The sequence below is a fragment of the Equus asinus genome, chromosome 8 (genome assembly GCF_041296235.1).
Source record: "Equus asinus isolate D_3611 breed Donkey chromosome 8, EquAss-T2T_v2, whole genome shotgun sequence".
In the NCBI taxonomy this organism is placed as follows: domain Eukaryota; kingdom Metazoa; phylum Chordata; class Mammalia; order Perissodactyla; family Equidae; genus Equus; species Equus asinus.
This window is the reverse complement of record NC_091797.1, coordinates 98,452,978-98,467,891: the sequence shown is the minus strand read 5'-3', so window position 1 is coordinate 98,467,891 and position 14,914 is coordinate 98,452,978. Positions and strand designations below refer to the sequence as shown.

Genomic DNA, 14,914 nt, shown 5'->3' with positions numbered 1-14,914 from the left:
GACCCCTGAAGCGAGCCGTGACAGGTGCAAGCAGAAGACAAAGCCTGGAGAACAGAGTGTGGTCAGGGTTAGGGGCAGCACGGGCAATATTGGTGGAGGCAGTGTAGGCGAGCAGACGAGATGAGCACAGATGGGACACGACACAGACTGTGACAGCATGGCAGGTGAGGATGGATGGTCACATAGAGGGCTTGGCACAGGGCACCTTGGACTCCCCCAGAAGGCCCAGACGGCCCACACCCTACAACCTGGGGCTGAGGGCAGCCTCTGTTCATGCTGTCAATGGGATCGGATGGGCATCCAGCAACCATGGACACCAGCTCCCATGGTGCCCACTCTTCTGGCCCCCAACTTGTTCTCTCTCTCCCCACCCCTCAAGAAAAACACCAACACATCACTCAGATCTTGGCTAAAGTTGGCCTCCTCAGGAAGGCCTCCCTCCCCACCAAGAGGCCAGGCCAGGTCTCTTCAGGTTGGTTTCAGTTATACCCCAACCCTCAGCTGTGTAATTCACTGATTTGCACCTGCCTCCCCTGCTAAGAGCCTACAGGAGGGACCAGGACTGTCCCATGTACCTGGCATAGTGCTGACACAGCACCTGATGGGCATGGCCACAAGCTGGCTGAAGAACCCCACAGAAGCCTCAGCCTCAGACTGACCACAGGGCAAGGCCTCCAACCTCTGAGGCCCTTTTTGGCTCTAGCATTCTGAGGTGACATGGAGCATGACAGGAAGACAGCAAGGATCTTGGCCAATCCACCAGAGCCATCATGGACATATCCCAAAGGCCAGTGGAGCCAGGCCAAGTTATGGACCAAGGCGTTCTGCAACAACTCTGCTCCCTGGGCCCTGCCACCAATGAACCTCCAACAGGGAGGGAAACGCACATGGATCCAGTCTCCAGATCCAGTCACGGATCCAGGTGAGTGGGCACAGGGACACTCCTCGTGTTAGCCTCACCCCTGGTCTGGAGAGAAAGAGACTTAGACCCCAGCTCTTCCTTGGCTCCGCCCCAACTAGCCTGAGCCCTGGATGAGCACCCACCTGCCCTCAGCTCGGCTTCCTCTTGGGGAAGAGGACATGTGACCAAGCCTGCAGGGCGACTGTGAGGAACATGCTACTCCACTGCAGGCACCCAGCCCAGGGCCCAGCACAGGGCAAGCATGCACTGCCTTGTGGGGCCCAAGCACGCACACGCACACACGCACACACATGTGCACTGCATGTGGGAGAGGGGTAGGGATTTTGCTCAGAACTCTCATTATGCTGTGTTTGAACATGCGTAAACAGCAATTATTGGGCGCCCCTTGAAGGTCACAACGTGCTCCCCAAGTGACTTTTTTTCCTGGTCAGGAAACTTGAACACTCAAGATTTCAGCACCGAGGGCAAATAGCAAGCTGATGTACGGGGGAAGTCAGGCAGGGAGGAGCGGCAGCTCGTGTCTTAGTGTCTTCTCTGTCTGGTCTCTCTCAGCTGGGCCAGAGGGCCCCTCCCCAGGTCAGCTGTGGGCGCCCCCTCAACTGCCCCAAGAAGGACTGACTGTGGCACCAGCTGTGGTGGAGTTTCAAAGCGATCAAGGGCCACTTCCAAGGGCTTTTAACTAGAGCTGTAGATGGGCTGCAGGAAGCTTCCAACCCTAGTGTGGGGCAGCACAAGGGTGCAGGTGAGCCGGTTCAGAGAGCAAATCTGGGTCTGACTAAGCAGTCACTATCAAATGTTGACCTACTTACATGCACTGGGAGCTATTTTTCTAAATCTTATACCAAGTAAGAATTGACAGGCTGCTCCCGTGGCATAATGGTTAAGTTTGGTGAGCTCTGCTTTGGCAGCCTGTGTTCATGGGTTTGGATCCTGGGCACGGACCTATACCACTAGCCTGCTGTGTCCACCATGCTGTGGCAGCAACCCACATATAAAAAAAAGTGGAGGAAGACTGGCACAGATGTTAGCTCAGGGATAATCTTCCTCAGCAAAAAAAAAAAAAAAAAGAAAGAAAGAAAGAACGAACGAAAAAGAAAAAGAAAAAAGAATTGACCCCGGTTGATTTCTGGTTTTGAAGCAAAGACATACGAAAGTGGAGAGGCAGCTCTAAGGCAGGGTCTCCTGAATGCACCCAAGGGAAGTCCTGAAACTTGGCTCCCAATCCAGCTGGTGGCCAATTAGCCTCCGTGTTGGAGGAGACTTGGACCCAGAAAGCCTAAGGCCCAGGCCCACTCAGGGCTGCTGCTTCAAAGGACACTGCCTACCCATCTTCTGAGGCCACATCACTGGCTGGAGAGAGGCAGGGTGCAAAAGGAGAGTGACTGGCCCAAAGCCCAGGCCCCTCCCGCTGTCAAGTGCTGCCTGGCCTTCATGCCAGCAACAACCACCTGGGATGACTGCACCCAGGAGGCAGCTGCGACGTGAAAGCAACTTTGTTTAATAGTTGTGAGGAAACATTAACCTCATTCTACGGGTGAGGAAACAGAGGCTTGGAGAAGTGAAGTCCCTGCTCAAGGTTCCCGAGCAAGTCAGCAGTGAAGCTGAGCCTGGAACTCAGCTTCCCTGACTCCAAGGCCCGCTCTGCCCTAGCCTCTCTGTCTGAGCCCGAGCAGATCCCGAACCTCTCCACGCCTGCTTCTCTCCATCTGTACCAGGGCCGGAAGCGCTTGCTACCCTTCTTGCTGCAGAAGGGCTCCCCTCTGCCCTGGCATGAGAAGCAATGCCCCTATTCTCCCACAACAGGAGACTCGAGGCTGCTCTCAGGCCAAGGAGCGGAGCCGCAAATGTGAGGCCACATGTTCTCCTCCCAGGGCTGGGTCAGCCAGCCCTAGCCGGGTCCCAGGAGGCAGGGGTGGAGGTGGGTCTTGCGGACCTTTGAGGCTACCAGTGTATCCCCTGACACCAACAGTCTGTTGCTTCTGCCGGAGCCAGAGCCTTTCCGTAGGAGCTGGTGCAGCTGCTGAAAAGGCCACCTAAGCTTCTCAAATCAGGGCAGTTTTGGAGCTCCAAACACGTTTGTGTTAGACACTGTTTTCTCTCAGAGGCGCAGAGGGTGCAAGTGCCCGAACGCAGCACGCAGCTAGGCCCAGGCGGAGCACAGCAGGGCATGTTGGGCTTCCTGGCACATAGGGCTAGGACTGGGCAAAGGTGGGCCATGGGATTTTCATGGCTCTACATCATTGACAAGAATCACTTTGAAAAAAATTTTTTACAACGATCCCAATTTTTTACAACCATTTCAGTACAACCACTGAAATTATATTTGAGCCTATTTGTATGGGTGCCGTTGCAAACTTCCAGAACAAATAACCATTATGTTGGCACCCAAGGCATGTCATACAGCACGAGCCCCCAGCACTCTGCTTCCCCATGGCTCCATGCAAATGCATGTGTGCCACCAGAGGATGGCAGGGCAGCAGTGCCAGGCAGCATCGTGGTCCCTTTCTGAGGCAGCCCTGTCTCCCTCCTTCTCTGCTCCCACAGGGTACCCATGCCAGGGGAGGCAGATCCAACTCTGTGGGCTGACAGAGCCCAGCACAGCTCCTGCTGCTGAGCTAGCTCCAGCCTGCAGGGCTGGGGAGGGGATGCTGGCCACGGGGCTGCAGACAACCCTGAGAGGCATTCCTCTCCTGAAAACCAGCATGGCGCCAAACCCTCACAGAAAGTACCTGGCAGGAATGAATTCCCAGAGCAGAGATTTATTCCCAGGGTGTCTTCTCAATATTCCCAAGAGTAAATGGTTGGGAACAGGGAGGTTTTCCTGTCTAACTTGAGTTACATAAGGAGGGAGCGCCTCACTTTGGGAACGTCTGCAGGACTAAAGTGCAGAAGAGCGGGGGATCAGCTCCTCCCATCTCTGCTCAACCCTCTGGGGCAGGCAGGGAGGTGCCAACAGCCGGGACCACAGGAAGGGGATGGAGGCACGCAGCACACACTCAGATTCACAGCCTCTGTCTCAACACACATGCTATAGGCCAAACCAAACACAGGAGGGGACACTGCAAGTCTCCTCTCCTCTCAGACCACAAAATGCCCCTGAAGTCGAACACTGCCACCTTCTCATCCTTCACAGCTCTTCTCTAGGGACCCATGCACTGGGCGGGGGGCCTCAGCAGGGTGCTGGAACAAGGCGGCATGGTCCCTGACCCCCTTCTACCCAGCCCTGTGCTGGTCCCCAACTTCAAGACTACCACAGTGCCCTAGAGGCACGTCCTTCCTCCAAGGAGCCATTCTATAAAGGCCATTTGGCAGGAGGCACAGCCCTGGGGCCAATCCCACCCACCCAGTGGTTCCCATCCCATCAGGGAAGGAGGAGCAAGGCCCGTGTCCCCACAGCCCTGGTGAGATGAGTGCCATGTGAACAAGGGCCCGGGGCCTTTCAACACTGTCACTACCTCCCCAGGGCTCCATGTTAATGGTCCTCTAAGTCCACCAATTTGGCTCATTTCAGCAAATATTTTGTCACCAGCATATCACTGTAAAGGTGAAGAGAACATGAAGAAATCAAGCTACGAGGTCAGCATGCAACCTCCTAATGTTAGTAGGGAATGTGGTTGAACGGTTGCCACCTGCCCCCTCCCACGTGGGATGGCCTGGCACATGGTCCCCAGTGACCCCCACCATCAACCTATCTGGATTCCCAAGGGTGATGAACCCAGCACCAGTCACAACCTTCCTATGACCATCAGAAGAACGTGCCATAATGATGCAGGTGTGAGGCAGGCATCCCAGGGCTGACTGCACAGGAGCTGCTCTAGGCGGCCACAGACACCAACAGCCAGTCCATGAAGACTTCTGACGGCCCGTCAGTGTCCCCATTTTGCAGGTGGGAAAATGCAGGCACAGAAAGGTAAGGTGCTTTAGCCCGCCCTGGTCCTCCATGGCTCCCAGGTGGGCTAGCTGGCAGGTGGCAACCCTGAGCATGTCTTGGAAGCACAGAATCACCGTGAGTCCATGAGGTTAATGAACAGCCGCAACATTGCCCGTGTCACCCCAGACCCAGCACCCCCCCTCACCAAAACAAAGCGACTCATCACCCAAAGCACCCTCCCCCGAGATTGGTGTGCCGCCCTGGGCTGGCAGTAGGGAGAACAGGGACTGTACCGTCCGGCGTCGCCTGCTGGTGGGGTTTTTTACATTTGACGTAATCGTGGTCAATCGGAGTGGCTGTGTAAGGTGGGGATGTCAGACCTGGGCCAGAGGAGGAGGGGAGGGAGGCTCCGGGGCCCGGCAGTGTCCCAGCTGAAGAGTGGGAGTCCTCATCCACCAGGCAGGCCTTCTCCCTGTGGAATAGAGGGTTGAGGTGCAGGTCAGAATCTCCACACACAACTGAAAAAGGATGTGTGCCAGTCTGGGACAGTGTCCTTCCTGGCTGCTGAACCCCATGCCACCTTCAAGGGCCTCCTCCACCCTCCCCAGGGCCTGCTGCTCTCACGCACCTCTGGTGACATTCACCCCCTCTGGCTGGTGTTCTGCAGTGCTGAGGGAGCCACCCCCACAGCATCCACTTGGGCTCCAGCCCTAACCAGGCAGTACCCAACCCTTGCGGCTGGGCTCTGCTGGAATCTCGGGTCTCAGGCCCCAGGAGACTACAGGGGACCTGATGAGCCCTTCTTCAGAAGCACCCACCCCAGCACCTCTCCAAGCCAAGTCAGTGACCTGCTGTGTGACGCCTGAAGCCTGACAGATTTAATCTCCGACAAGCGTGCAGATAGCAAACATCTGGATTTACTGCATGCTCACCCATGTACAAGGACATCTGCTACAACACTGTTGAGCAAAAATGTTAGCAACACCCCAAATGTCCCTCAAAATGGTTACAGAAAACATGGTGCATCTGTGCAATGGAATAATCCACAGCCACAGACCCCCAGGAGCAACTAGAAAGAATGGAATGAATGGGGCACTATCTCTATGGACTGGTCCCAAATCATCATGAGGGAAAAGCAAGCTCTATAACAACACCTTCAGTAGTTCACTGTAAGGAAATAAAAGAAAACCTGTAATTGTACGTGTACACATAAGCGTGTGTAAATGCACAGACAACGATCCGAGGAACTAAACTGAATAGTGGCTAACTCTGGAGAGAAGGGACTTGTCACATTTTAGTCTATATGTCCATATAGACTGCCAGAATTTTCTATAACTAGAATATATTTGTGTATTATTTGTATAATTTTTAAATTAAAAAAAAGAATCCTGATCAATAAAAGACAAAATCATTGTACCTTCTGGGCCCTTTGTCACTAAAAAAATACATATCTATAACTTCTCGGCACCCTGTGTCCACCTGCCCTGCATGCCTCGTGTGTGCCCATCTGCCACATAAGCCGAGGGGCCTTGAGGACAGGCCCTGGCACGGGTCTCTCTGGCACTTGTCTGAGCCCTGCACAGTGCCTGGACAGGCAGGGGCTCAGAGATGGAGCCAGCTGAGCTGAAGCTCCAGGATGCAGACACCAGGGTGAAAGAAATCTGGGTCACAGAGACGACTCACCATCAAGGGGTGGCACAGGGGTCTTTCCCAGGCCCATTGAGAGGACCACGTTAGGGCACCAGTGTCCCCAAGCTCTCTGGCACCAGAGGAGGAGCCCACACCCCTCACACCCCTCCCAGCTTCTCGGGAGAAAAGGCACCAGACCAGGCCCTCAGAGGGACCCCACCCTTGGCAGAGGCCCTGGAAGAGGACGCAAGGGTAAGGGCCTGCAACGTGAAAACTGCTTTCCTACAGTGTTCTGCACAGGGCAGAGCTGTGCCCCAGGATGAGGGAGGGAGTCGGCTCCACCCCCAAGACCTGCCCCTGAGGATGGGGCAGCACGAGGCATGGCCACAGGGTGAGGGGACAAGGAACTGCACACTCAGCCTCTCCTTCTCAAGTTCCACAGAAGTACCCTGGCCCAGCCCTTGGGAGTCTCCAGACGAGATCCAAGACTCCATGAGCTCTGGGCTGCTCAGTAGAACCCCCTGCACACCACCTTGCTGTAAATGAGCCAGTTAGGGTGTATGCGGGCTGGGTGGCTGGGTGAGAGTGTGCTACTCACTTTTCTGAAGCTTTGGGTGTATTCTTCTCCTCGCCCCTGGCAAAGGGTCCTTCTGCAGCCTCCTTCATAAAGCTGACAAGGACCTCTGCACCAACCCCAGAATCAGGCTTCCCCAGGAGCTTCAGGATGGAAGCGTGGAGCCGGAAGTACACCTAGGAAAGTGACACTCGGTGTGAGAAGCCTTCCTAGTTGCTAAGGTTCATCCCACAGGCGGGTCAGCCACACTCGAAACTGGCCCCTGACAAGGGAGACAGGCCACGACAGACTGCCTTTTATCATTAGCCTTTAAACCAGCCAACTTTTAACTCATTCAAAGAAAGCTCTTATGATTAAAAAGGACACGAGCTGTCAGCAGTCTGGCCTAAATGTTTACCCAGTAACCCAGAACATCATGGTAAGATAACAAGAGTACCACGCTCAGCTCCACTCACTGGGCACCTCCTGCCCGCTCGAGTGCACCCCTCTCCTGGCATCCTGAGAAAGTGAGCCTCCCCTTCTGTTTCCCAACTGGACTGTGGAACTCCCTGAGGTGAGAAGTAGGCTGGATTTCTGTTTGTGTCCCAGCACCGGGGCAAGCCAGGTGCCACAGGCCTCGAGAAACCCCCCAGTGTGTACAGGGCAGGTGGGATGTGCACTCCATCACTTGGGGCCTGTGCTTCCCTTCACTTCCCAAAGTCCTCACCAGATTCCTCCATTTACAAATGTGTGACATGAGCTGCCCAAGGCCCCAAGCCAGGAAAGTCCAGGGCCAGGTTAAACCTAGGTCCGTCCTGTCTCCTGCCCTCTACTGCCCCCAAGTAAATGCCACACCACACACAGCTACCTCCACAGGTGACATGGCCTGACCTTCCCACCCAGGTGTGGGTGCAATGCAGGCTCCCACATGTGGCACACACTCCCACGGATGGCACGATGGGTGCCACAGGCCTGAGAACCACTGTGGCTGCAGGCCCTGATTAACCAGCCTCCCTCACCCAGAGGGGCTTCTCAAGAGACATCACCGAGGACCTCCCCGGGTGAGATGCCCGCTGGTCCAGCCTGGGAAGCACTCTCAAGTACTCTCACATCCAGAATCCCTACACCTCTACCTGTGGACCCCAGAGAAATGGGTCCAGCAACTCTGTTTTTAGATGTAGGAAACCCTTGAGGCACCCAAGCATGCCCAGGCCGCCATACATGGGGGAGGGCAAAGTGTTCAACTGGCAAAGTTTATCCTTGTGGCAGGTAAAGTATTTTGAATGAAGGCTCAACAGCAGAGGGAAATTTTCACCAGGGCAAGGTTAAATTCTTAAGAGAAAAGTCATTTTTAAAGCAAGATATAAACATGTTCCAGCTGAGCGCCCACTATGCTGAGAGCTAGTGTGGTGTGCTGGGGGAGGGCAGCCTACACATCTAAGGCCTCGGTTCCTCATCTGGAAGTCCCCAAGGCCTCTCAGGGCCACCATCTTGCCTGCTCACTGGTTCTATCAGGCAGCAGCAGAGGCCAAAAGTTGAAGAAGAAAACATGCAGGAAAAGCAGAGTTGTGTTCCTGAGGGCTCGGTCACCTCCCATCACAGGAGGGTTCAGTGCCGCTGTGCTGCGTGAACGCCCCGGCTCAGCTGCCTTTCTCTCCTGCTGCTGACTTCGGGCAAGTCAGGCCAGTCCTCTGGGCCTCAGGCTTCTCGTCGCTAAGGTGTAAGTCCCTCCAAGGACAGGCACGTTAGCCCAAGTGGAAAGCATGAAAGAACTGATGGGGAAGGTCGTGGGACCTGGGGCGGGAATGACAGCAACCAGAAAGCTGCTGAAGACACGCTTGATAGGAAGCTGGACTTCCACACTTCTTAATGAATCCCACAAATGTGGCCCCAAAACAGTTGCTATAAACCACTCAGCATGAATCATTTTAAGAAGGCAAATTTTTAAAAATGAGACTTTTTTGTTTGCTCACAATGGTCATAGATCAGTATAGCCTTTCAGCACAATGGAACAATGGGACGTTGTTGATCTACTGTTAAATGACCTTTGGAAATACTTTTGTGAGTGCTCCCTGATATGTGTGCAAGGCCATGCCACCTGTACCATCACGGAACAAGTGGAAGAGAAGGCCAAACTCATGCAGAAGGGACTGGGCATTAAGTGGATGCCCAGCCAGACTAGAGGGCACAAGGACAAGGAAGAAAGCCCACAACTCCTGCTACATCTTACAAAAAGGCAAGTTGCAAAATGGCTAAGAAAATGTTACTACATATCTATATGTTAATATGAAAAAAATATAGAAAGAAAAGGACATGGCCAAACAATTAACAGGGATTATTGGAGTAGGAGGACTAGGATCACTGAGGACTTTAAATTTTCATCTTAAATACTTCTGAATTGTTTGATTCTTATAATCCTTTTAATCAGGAATATCACACAAAAAAATTTTGTAATCAGAAAAAAATACATAAAGGCAGAAAAAGCATAAGCAAGCAGATTCTGCCCCAAATTCCAAGAAGCTTGCTGGGCATGTGGGATTGGCAGGGGCTGGGCACACGGCCTCAGAAAGGGTGGGTGAAGTCAACGTGCTCAGGGCCTCAAAGTGGAGAGTCCTGGGCCAGGCCAAGCATATCTGGGTCCACACCTGTGTCCTTGGTTTCCTCCGTACAAAATGCACTGTCATGGCCACTCAGCCCGCCTCACAGGACTGCCACGAGCCTCAGTGAGAGCATCATGTGAAATGTCCTCGAAATCGTAAAGGCAAATCCAAGCACTAAACAAGTGCTCTGCTCTTGAGGAGCAGTGGGAGACCCTGAATCTGTGGTCGAGAGAGCAGGTTGCTTCCCTGGCTCTATCCTGCCAACTGGTGCTCCGGTTACACCCTGTGGCCTCAGTGGGCCTCGGATGTCTCATGTGCACCCCGGGGACAAGGGTGCCTGCCCTCCTCCTACTAGCCTGCAGGGTGTGAATGCACTGGGGACTGCGCTGATGCCATCATCAAGCCAGGTTCTTGGAACTTGTATGTGCTAATAAGGAAAGACGATTTTCTCCTGGGAGATAAGAAAAAAAAGGCTCACTCTCCCAGAAAGGATAGTAAGCACCCCTTGGAAAGAGAGAGGAAACGCTGTTTTAATTTAATTGTACATAAAGTTGCTGAACACAGAGAAGTTTCCAGCAGGTTGCAGGGGAGTCATGGGGACCTTGTGCCCCAGTCCCAGGGAGACAGAGAGACCGGCCCACCCCTGCCCTGCTTCCCTGCCCCAGGCGGGCACAGTGTCACCTCCAGGGCCTCCATGGCCAACTCAGGCGGATTGTGGTAGTGGATCTTCTTGGGATAGCGGGCGGCCTCCTCGTGCAGGTAGTGGCCAGCCTGCCTGTAGTGCAGCAGGTACACGGCAGGCGGCTGCTGCTGCTTCTCGGCCACCTTGCCCAGCATGTAGTGAATGAGCCACTCCTCCTCATCGCCATCGCCCTCACAGTGGGCCGCTGACGTGAAACAGTGCCTGGCTGTCTCCAGCATGCTGTCCCGCCGGCTCTCCATCTGAAATGAGACCATGGCCTTAACCTGTGCAGGAACACACGGTATCCTGCAGGAAGGCCTGCTGCCTTGTCTGCAAATTTATAATCCTCTCAACAACCCGAAGACACAGAAGTGCTATCACCATTCCACAGCTGGGGACACCGAGTGTGGAGAGGCCTGGGGACTCCTCAAAAGCACACATCGAGTAAGGCACAGAGCTGGACTGAAACCCAAGTCACCTCACATCAACTCGTGTTCTTTCTTCGACCTTCCCCCCACAGTATCTAACACAGTTTGCATGTATGAAGTACCTACTGACCCCCCACAAAGGCCCCAACTATGACTTATGTGGCTGCAGTGAGGCCCTATGCCTGGGAAGGGGAGATAGCATGGGGCTGGGGCTGCCTGCCATCACTGCCAGGAGGACCAGGCCAACAGCAGCTCTGCTACGTCAGTCTGAGAACACCAGGCAGCCAGAACTGATGTTTTTTTTTTTTAAAGATTTTATTTTTCCTTTTTCTCCCCAAAGCCCCCTAGTATACAGCTGTACATTTTTTTAGTTGTGGGTCCTTCTAGTTGTGGCATGTGGGATGCTGTCTCAGCATGGCTTGATGAGCAGTACCATGTCTGCGGGTTGTTCAGGATCTGAACCAGTGAAATCCTGGGCCACCATAGTGGAGTGCACGAACTTAATCATTCAGCCACAGGGCCGGCCCCAGAACTGACGTTCTGAGATGAGCATCCATTGCAGGCAGTGAACACCTTGTTCTGCTGCCCTTGCACAAGGGTGGGCAAGCAGAGCTGGAGAGGATGTGCACCTAGCTCTACAGTACCGGAGAGGACGTACACCCAGCACCCAGCCCACAGCACTGGAGAGGACGTGCACCCAAGACCCAGCTCCACAGCACTGGAAAAGACGTGCACCTCTGGGGTACAACAGGACTTCTCACCTCCTCCATACCCTTCCAGAGGAACCTAGGGTGCTTGTAAAGGGAGGCTCCTTGAGACCCATGCAAGACCCACCAACTCAGAGCCTGTGACTTTGTCACAGCGTCTCCACCCGCCCTCTCACACAGTAAAAGGCGCAGACAGCGAGGACAGAAGGTCAGCTTCCAAGAGGCTTTTCCACTCAGAGAACCACTTTTTCCAGTCCCTGTCTGAGGGGCTCCGGGCCAGCATTCTGGGTGCTATTCATGCAGGATGTCCACTATCAGATGCACACACGTCCCTTCATCCCCGAGCTCCTGGGCTGGGAGCTGGAGCGAAGACTGCCTCTGTGGGGCTGCAAAGGCAGCTGCTCCAGGCGTCCCAGGTCTCTGGCCCCTCTTCTCCATGGCCCCAGCTCAACAGCAGGGTAACTGTGGACTCTTCTCATCTCATCCCAGGGGACAGAGGAAGGGAGAGGCTGCAGGCGCTAGGCTGTGACAGAGGTGCTGCTGGCAGCCTGTGAGAGCAGTACCTATTCCCTGCTGCACACAGGCAGGCGGCCCTCTGGATGTCTTCCAGGAGATGCTTATTTATGTGAATCATCTGTAGCAACGGCCCTGGGGCTGACACAAGGAGCTGAGTGCTACCCAACTGCTCTGCCAGATACTTCTTGGGAAAGAAACTTAGCACCTAGGAATTGACAGACCATCACTGGGTGAAATAGGGTAGAAAGAATCACAGTCCAGGGCCAAAACACAGCACAAACCAAGTGACTCCTTCACCTTCCCTCCAAAATGGGATTCTGGGACAAATCTGTGTAAATAAGAGGTGATTGCTTAAATGGAGTCCTTCTACTCTCACTGCTCCACAGCCGTGTGGCCTTGACCAAGTCACTAGCCCTCTGCCCACCCAGCTCTGCCACTGGGGCTCATATGGCCACTTACTGAGAAAGGGAGGGCAACTGTGAAGAGCCGCGACCTGGACTGACACCACACAGATCCCCACCAAGAGACCGAGTCCCCTCCCTGCCCCACATAAAGCACACACCACCACTGTCCCCGTCCTTGGTAGGTGTAACAGTGAGAATGCTTCAGACAGGAAGAGGCGGGACGGCCACTGAGGGTCCACTGTGTTCTAGAAGCTCTGCTGCACACCCACAGACTGCCTCTCCATCCTCAGAGCCGGATGTGCAGCCTCCGCTATGGTACCTCATTCACCTTGTGGCTCAGAAGATGTCAGCTCTCACAACACTGCTGCAGAGAAGGAATGGTCAGCCCATTTGCAGCCAAAACCACAGCAGGGATGTCAAGTTCCTCCCTCAGGCCACAGCTAGAAGGTTCTGCCTCCAAAGCCTCTCCCCTTGCCTGAGAATTGACAACATGGGGAAACCATTTGTTTTCCTACAATAGACACCTTCGGCGAGTTTGAAGGCAGAAGCTTAAGCGCACAGCAGCTCAGGTAACTGTCAACAGGTGTCCTACAGCCCATCCAATCAGACACAACAAATCCAGACATAGCTCTAGCAACCAAGGGGCTGTGTCCCCGGGACACACGTGTGGGTGGGAAACTGCCACCCCAGAGGTGGACAGAACCCAGGAGGCACAGGGCAGCCCTGTGAGGCAGTTTTCCCCCTGGCAATGATGTGAAACCTCCCTCCCTCCCTCCCTGCCTGCAGGGACAGCTACACCCCTGGCAGATTTCCATCTCTCTCCTGCCACCCCTGACACTCCCAAGAGATGGCGAGGGAGCCCAGTTTCAGGACTTGAGCTACCCAGGTCAACGGCTTCCAACGGATCAACATGGAGCTCAGCTGCAGAGGCCAGGAACTACTCAGCGGAAGAACAAGGCAAGCAGAAGAGGTGTGTGGGGAGTCGACATGGGCCTCTTGTCTGCCACCCACTTCTTGCCTTCCCTGCCCCTTCCTGGGGGAGCCACAAGTTCCCTCTTCTTGAGGAGCCCTACAAACAAAATCCACAAGTGCTAATGGCAGAAAGGGCACTCAGACTTCTCATCACATGTATTTCTTGGAAAACCTCCATTCTGTTCAACCTCACTGGGCATCACTGGCAGAAGGTGAGGGGAAGCATACCAAGGATGGTGCCCCACCCCTCACTGAGCCCCTGTGGAGGGTAATGGTGTTCCTGGTGTTTGTTGCAGGGAAGGCCTGCCTGGCCCTGGGGCCACTGCAACACAAACAGAATCAAGTGAGGGGCCTCTGCACAGGTCAGTCACAGAGACACAGGGTTGCACGGGCATGGGCAGAGCTCAATAACATGGTGCTGAGTGGAAAAGGAAGCTGAACACCACATACAGTACGGCAGCATTTAGGCTAGAAGAAAGAAACTAACGGTTAATCATGGGGTTTTTTCTAGGAGTACACATGTATGCATGAAACAGTATTTTTTAAAAGATATCTGGAAAGATACAAGTCCTTCTGTCCCTCTGAGGCAGGCGTGAAAGGACTAACCAGATTGGGGTTTGGGGGCAGTCAAAAGATTGTGGATTTATCCTCACTGTTGTAATTGTTTTAAAGAAGAATGTGTCCCTTGTATAACTTAAGAGTCATTTTTTAAAGGAGAGGACAGTTAAAACAAGGGGCACACTGGCTCTCCTCCCCCCATTTTTTTCCCCCTGGTGAGGCCTTTTAACAAGCTTCCCTCTCCCACCAAAAGAGGTTCTGACGCCCAGACAGGTGTGGGAGCCAGCGTCCTTGCTGACCTGTAGGGCTCACACAATCTGGGCCAAGAAAGAGTAGGAAAACCTTGGGGCCAAGGTGCCAAGAGCCTGGAACCCTGAGACAACCCCTTCTGGGCTCAGGGGTGGTGATACCTAGAGCTCATGGGAAGAAGGTGAGGTCACTGGACGAGACCTCAAACAGCAGCCCAGGGTGGGGCCCAGGGTCGTGCTTCCGGCCTGCCCTTGCAAGTGTGGGTGATGTGGAGAGACTGTAAAATATGCAGAGAGAGAAGGGGATCTCAGCCTTTTCAAGGCTTTCTCAAAGTGTATCCCCACAGCACAATGACGTCCAGCAGGACCCCATGTCTGAAAAATCCAAGGCCCCAGGGGCTGGCCCGGTGGCACAGAGGTTAAGTTCGCATGTTCCGCTTCTTGGCGGCCCGGGGTTCGCTGGTTCAGATCCTGGGTGCGGACGTGGCACCGCTTGGCAAAAGCCATGCTGTGGTAGGCGTCCCATGTATAGAGTAGAGGAAGATGGGCATGGATGTTAGCTCAAGGCCAGTCCTCCTCAGCAAAAAGAGGAGGATTGGCAGTAGTTAGCTCAGGGCTAATCTTCCTCCAAAAAAAAAAAAAAAAATCCAAGGCCTCACAGCTGTTGGAGCAGGAAAGGACACGGAGGCGACAGCCATTACAGCACAAAAATGTTCACTGTTTGAGTTTGCAGTACCTCCATCCAGCATTTTCACGAAGGCCCATTCCTGCCCAGTTGATTTCATTAGTTTTTCAGTCAGTCTCTCACTGATTTTCATATTTAA

The 14,914-nt window shown here is 53.9% G+C and overlaps 1 protein-coding gene across 6 annotated transcripts in view; it reads right to left on the bottom strand.

The window, feature by feature from the left end:
* The window catches only part of CABIN1 (calcineurin binding protein 1), a 149,501-nt gene that overhangs the window by 75,463 nt on the left and 59,124 nt on the right, over nt 1-14,914 (bottom strand). For 5 of the 6 annotated variants that reach the window (XM_014866265.3, XM_070516531.1, XM_044775392.2 and 2 more), the window contains 3 exons: nt 10,257-10,517; nt 7,021-7,172; nt 5,087-5,265 (listed from right to left, as the gene is read on the bottom strand). In XM_014866265.3, the coding sequence (XP_014721751.2) occupies nt 5,087-5,265; nt 7,021-7,172; nt 10,257-10,517 (592 nt within the window). The remainder of the gene's footprint in view (nt 1-5,086; nt 5,266-7,020; nt 7,173-10,256; nt 10,518-14,914) is intronic. The other variant, XM_070516530.1, reaches the window with a different exon arrangement.